A 5,580-nucleotide genomic window follows, 5' to 3' on the forward strand; every position below is an offset into this window, starting at 1 on the left:
AAGAAACGAAAGTAAATAGATTGTATCTTCGCCCTCACGCGGACGGTGTTACGACGGACTTCCTCTGAAGATGAGACCCTTTAAAACCCTAAATTACCCCAGAACTCCCATTTCCCAAGTGTGTGTGTTGTGTGTGAGCTAAGAGCGAAAAGATTTTTTTTGTGTGTGTTGCATGCTCCTCTATTTATAGGCGTTGACATGGGGCCCAGCGAGGTATAGATAGACTTTGTTGCCCTCAGCTATTGACTCCCTTCTTCTAGCCTTCTTTTCCTTAAATTCTTCTCACTTCTCCTTCATTCCTTCGCTAGTCCATTTCCTCCATCATCTCCTGCATCTAGCGATTCTGTCACACACCTGGCTTAAAAACTGTGTTAGACCCAGCAAAATATAGTGTTTTTCACCATATAACCGATGCATGAAATTAGCCTTATCAAACTGCTCACACTTAAACCATACTTGTCCTCAAGTATAAAGACAAGAAAAAGAATAAGGCGAATTTCAAGCAAGGTTATCCCCTGACCGACTCTTTAGACTCTAGACAGACTCCTAGACCTAGACACAATTTGAAATAAAACACTTAAAGAAAAACACACAAACACATAAACACATAAACACATATACATATAAACACATATGCATGAGCTAGCTTCAACTTTTAGGCAACCGTCCCCACAAGATTAAGGTCAATCCAACAGGCTGCATTCCTTCAAATAGGCCCTTTCCCTTCCTCTACCTAGCCAATCTGTCAGTTCGTCAAGATAGCCTCTTACTTACCCAATTATTGGATTCACTCGATCACTCATTTCTCACCAGGGATGTTAGAATCGATTCTCTCTTAAGTTATTGCCACACCACTGAAGCGTCGGGTTATGAGAGTTTCCTCCTCTTTTCCTGGGTCAGGTTATTATCGTTCCTGCCCTTTAAACAACTTCCCCCTGGACTTAGTCCAGCTTATACCTCCTTCTTTTTTTATTATATATATTTTTTTATTTTCTCCCCCCCTTTTTTTCTCTTTTTTTTTTCCTCTGGACTTCGTCCAGCTTATTCCTCCATTTTCCTCTTCTCTCCTCTGGACTTCGTCCAGCTTATAACACCTTACCCTGGACTTCGTCCAGCTTATACCTTCATAACCCAATCCCCCTATTTTTCTCCTTCATGACTCTTCTCCCTAAGCATTCAGTGGCGGCCCTTTAACATGTGTTAGCTCGAAGTTATTTAAGGCTTATAACGCGCTATTATAGTAGGGCTTCACAACTAAGTAAGTAAAGGCATCCTCTATCGTTCTCTCTTCACTCATTGACTTGGCTTATTAAAGAAAAAGGCTTCTAAGTTGAAATACCTCTTATTTTCAATTACTTTCACTAAGGAGATCATGCCGTATTATATTCACTGGCTCATGCGACACAAACAAAAACTAGACCTAAAGACTCTTATCATGCTGACAAATACATGCATTGACTCCTCTCGCCCTCCCACTTCACTCAAGCTTGTCCCCAAGCCATCGTCGTGAAGGGGGGAAACAGAGAGATCAATGCAACATACAACAATAGTTTATAAAAATAAAAACTTCTCATACTTAGACCGAACAACGGGCTAAGTGGGAGAAGACACAACAAAAATGGAAAATATAAACTTTTCACACTTAGACCAAGAATTGGGCTAAGTGGGAGAAACACAACAAAACAGAAAATACAAACTTGTCACACTTAGACCAAGCATTGGGCTAAGTGGGAGAAAACAGAGACAAATAACACATCACAAATAGACAACAAAAACAAAGACAAATAACCGAAAGCAAAAATTAAAAGTTACTTGGTCATGGGGGTGATTCACTTCTGGGGCTGGCTCCCTCGAGAGCCAAACTGGGGTGGGATTCCGGGTCGGGTCATCTTCACCTTCTTTCTCGCCGGCTGCTCCGGCTCTTCTTCCTGTTCTGGCTGGTCGGATACTGGCTTCTTCATCAGAGACTTTGATTTCGTAGGGATTGACACTTGCTTGGGGACGGGTGGGGAGACCATTTGCTTGAGCGATTGCAGTGGTCGCTGGACGGAGGGACTGCTCTGGACGGGCTGCTTGACCTCACTTCTGGACCCAGGAGTTACCTTCGACTGGGTCAAGGGGAGTGTCTGCTGCAACCGCTTCAACATCTTCATTGAAAGCTCTACCGCATTCGTCATCCGCTCATTTTGTTTGACGGACATCACCGCCAAATCTGCGATATTGCCCCTCAGGGTCTTCACCTCCTCCCGGCTCCCGTTCAATTCTTTCCTAATCCCCCCAAGCTCCTTCACCATTTTTTTCCTCATCAATTGCATCTCCTTTCTCATATCCTGGACATCCTTCCGCAGCTCTTCAACATCTTCACTCGGCATGGCCTCCGCTACCTCCTATGTCTCCGCCTTCACCTTTTCTCCTACCGAGTAGAAGAAGGTCTGTTTTCCGTGCGCTTGAAGTAACTCCTTATTGAAAAAGTATTCAACACTGAAAACCTTAGGGGGTTCGCACATGACGACTAAAGGTGCGGCTTTGGCTATCTTCATTTCAACGTTCCGCTGGAGGTAGGCGCCTAGGAGGTGGCAGGTATACATATGTCGAGCAGGGTTGCTGGTCATTTGATGACATGCTTGAGCCAGCCAATAACCCAGATGTACCTTAACGCCCTTTGCCATGCACCAAGTGAAGTAAAGGTCGGTAGTTGTAAGAGCTGAATTAGCAGTTCCCATTAAGTTGTAGCTGATAAACTTCTGAGCAAAACGGAGGATTCTGTCCTCGATGTGAGAAGCCTTGGAGTAGCTTGACTTGAATGTCCCTGCCTTGGAGTGGGTGATCAGTTCCCATGCTGCTTGCACTTTAAAACCCGGCGTGTTCTTCGGCACACCGATCATCCTCTCGTTCCAGATTCCTTCATCATCCTCAGCCTGGGTGAACAACCCCATCCTCAAGGACCATTCCCGGATGCTCATCTCATGTTCTTCATTAAAAAGCCTGAAAGTTATGGAGTCCGCGTCAAGATCAGTGGTGTTCTTCAATCGGAACGTGGAGAAAAACTCCCTTGCTAGGTCCACCGGCACCTTCTCCTGGCTGTGCTTCAGTAACCACTCGAATCCGATTGAATAAATACACGCACGGAAGCCCTCATTGCATGCAATCATTTTAAGCTCTCTGGGGCTGTACTGCTTCCCAGACTTAGCCATCTTCCCGGCGCTGCATCTTTCCTTGTACACCGTGCCCCTTTTCTGATCGTCGAACTGCCTCATCGACTCAAGCAGCTCCTTAGTCAGCCACACTTCCGGGCGTCCTGGAATAAACTCTTCAGCTTCCTCAGATTCAGAGTCGGGTTCATGGGTAGGCTTGTCTTGTTCCTCGGCAGAGGGATCTTCGGTCACTGGGGAAAGGGTCTCCTCAACCTCCTAGACGGAGGGAGCTTTCCTTGACCGTGTAGACGTGGTCGCCGCCGCCTTTCCTTTTCTTGCTCTCTCCTTGACCAGGCGACGTTCATCTGCCTCCTCAGCATGTGGAACTAAGTCATCAACTTCGTCGAGCAGGCTCCTCCTTGCTCGTCTCCTCTCTGTTCTCTGGTCCACTTGGGGTTCATCCTCTTCCTGGTCATCCACCAGGTCCACGATCAAATTCAGCCCTTCCTCAACGGGCTCCGGTACTCCAGTAACATGTAGATTTGTTTCTTCCACCAATTTTTCCGGGGTTTCCCCCACATCATCCACCATCGGGGTTGCCCCCTCCATATAAACGGGGGTTTCCCCCCTGGCATCAGTTGGGGTTTCCCCCTCTTCCATGGGTTCAGGGGTCGCACACCTAAAATCCGTAGGGGTTTCATCCCCCGTCTCCATAGGGGTTTTCCCCTCTGCCATCGATTTTTGAACAGGGGTTTCCGCCTCAGCCACTTCTACCACAACAGGGGTTTCCCCCTCAACAGTACTTTCCACAACAGGGGTTTCCCCCTTCGCAACGTCTTCTATAACAGGGGTTTCCCCCTCACCATCTTCCTTACCCTCAGAATTAGGGTTTTCGTCACCTTGCCGTTCGGTCTCCACCTCTGCTCCGCTGTTCGTCTGTCCACCATCCTCCGGCCGTTCGTGCACCGCCTCTTCTTTATCCGCCTCCCGTGAAGCGGTTTTTGCATGTTGAGATCCAGAGTCTCGAGGCCCTTCTTCATGGAGAACTGCCGGTTGCGCCGCCGAATCCGCCGGAATTGTCAGTGATGGTATGGCCGCCGTGGATGTCATTAGGCTAGCGGAGAACAGAGCGTATACTTCCTTCGCTTTCTCGACGCTCCCCAATTTCTGTGTCAACTCTGCCAACAGGGCTGCGTCATACACCGTTTGCTGCGATCTTCCGGTAGTTTGGGTTGAATCCATCACTGTAGATCTGAAATTAGAAAAAAAAAACTTGGTCGAATTTGGTAAGGGTTTGTGTTCTAGAGAGATAACGAAAGTAGAGAGAAGGGAGAGTAAATTCAGTTTTTCGTCGATTGGGATTATTGGAGAGAGAAGCGACGGTTGCCTTTTCTGATGAAAAGATGGTGCGGTTGCAGGCGTGATGTAAGCAACCGTACAACTCCCATAAATATCGACCAGATTTTGAAATTCAAATTATATCCATCCCTCCTTGACCTCTTCCTCCAGGCTCTCCTTGACTTCTTCCTCCAGGCTCTCCTTCCCTAGCAGACTTACTTCCCTGACCATGACCATAAAAAAATATGAAGGCGCTAGACTCCTAGGTCTAGGTTAGAATATAAGGCATCGGTTCCTTTTGGAGTCTGGTGCTTCGAAAATATTTTTGGGAGATTTAAGTTGTATATACATTTTTTTGGATTTTCTTTAGTTTGAAAAGCAGTTAAACTATTTACACATTCCTTTTGAGTATCCCCAAGATTCTCTGGTTCAGTACATATTTTCAAAAATGTCAACCCATTTACCTGACCCAGGAATTCATCGAGAATACCTCCTAGTCTGTCTAGGCGATAGTAGAGAGTGCGCGTAGTGGAACTTCCTCCACTACACACAGCTCAGAATTATCCCTATAGACTTTCACTCTATGACCATTAACAAGAAAAGGAACCGAGTTAGAGGCACTTCCCTGGATTTCCACTGCTCCGTTTGCGTGGAGGTCGACGATGGTATATGGACCGATCCACTTTGACTTCAACTTCCCTGGCATCAGCTTGAGCCGGGATTGGAAAAGGAGCACCTTCTGTCCCACATGGAGTTCCTTGACCCGGAGATTTTTGTCATGCCACAACTTCGTCCTTTCCTTGTACCACATGGCAGACTCATACGACTCCAGCCTTAGCTCTTCCAATTCTTGTAGCTGTAGTTTTCTTTCTTCTTCACAAGCCGAAGGCTTCATGTTTAACTCATTCACTGCCCAGTACGCCTTGTGCTCAGTACCCACAAGTAAGTGGCACATCTTGCCAAACACAAGCCTGTAAGGCGACATTCCAATAGGCGTTTTAAAAGCAGTTCTGTAGGCCCACAATGCGTCACCGAGCCTCTTGCTCCAGTCCTTCCTTGACGGATTAACTGTCTTCTCCAATATCGCCTTGATCTCGCGATTAGAAAT

The 5,580-nt window shown here is 46.7% G+C and overlaps 1 protein-coding gene across 1 annotated transcript; it reads right to left on the reverse strand.

Moving 5' to 3' along the window:
• Positions 1 to 2,387: 2,387 nt before the first annotated feature.
• On the reverse strand, positions 2,388 to 3,869 carry LOC148926420 (uncharacterized). The gene is made up of 3 exons (XM_089059126.1): positions 3,723 to 3,869; positions 3,494 to 3,602; positions 2,388 to 3,385 (listed from the first exon to the last, which is right to left on the reverse strand). Exons 1-3 carry the CDS (start codon positions 3,867 to 3,869, stop codon positions 2,388 to 2,390), a joined length of 1,254 nt encoding a protein of 417 aa, XP_088915252.1.
• Positions 3,870 to 5,580: the final 1,711 nt, after the last annotated feature.

The sequence above is a fragment of the Salvia hispanica genome, chromosome 5, assembly GCF_029641045.1.
Source record: "Salvia hispanica isolate PSC_SH4W2 chromosome 5, Shi_PSC_v1, whole genome shotgun sequence".
Lineage (NCBI taxonomy): Eukaryota > Viridiplantae > Streptophyta > Magnoliopsida > Lamiales > Lamiaceae > Salvia > Salvia hispanica.

Excerpts from the sequence above, each read along its gene's own strand:
- LOC148926420 (XM_089059126.1), bottom strand. The coding sequence starts at position 3,869 with ATGGCAGAGGGGAAAACCCCTATGGAGACGGGGGATGAAACCCCTACG. Across the intron at positions 3,603-3,722 it reads TGGAGGGGGCAACCCCGATG|GAAGAGGATGAACCCCAAGT; the intron begins GTGGATGATGTG and ends GTGGATGACCAG. Across the intron at positions 3,386-3,493 it reads TGCTGAGGAGGCAGATGAAC|TGACCGAAGATCCCTCTGCC; the intron begins GTCGCCTGGTCA and ends CCCTTTCCCCAG.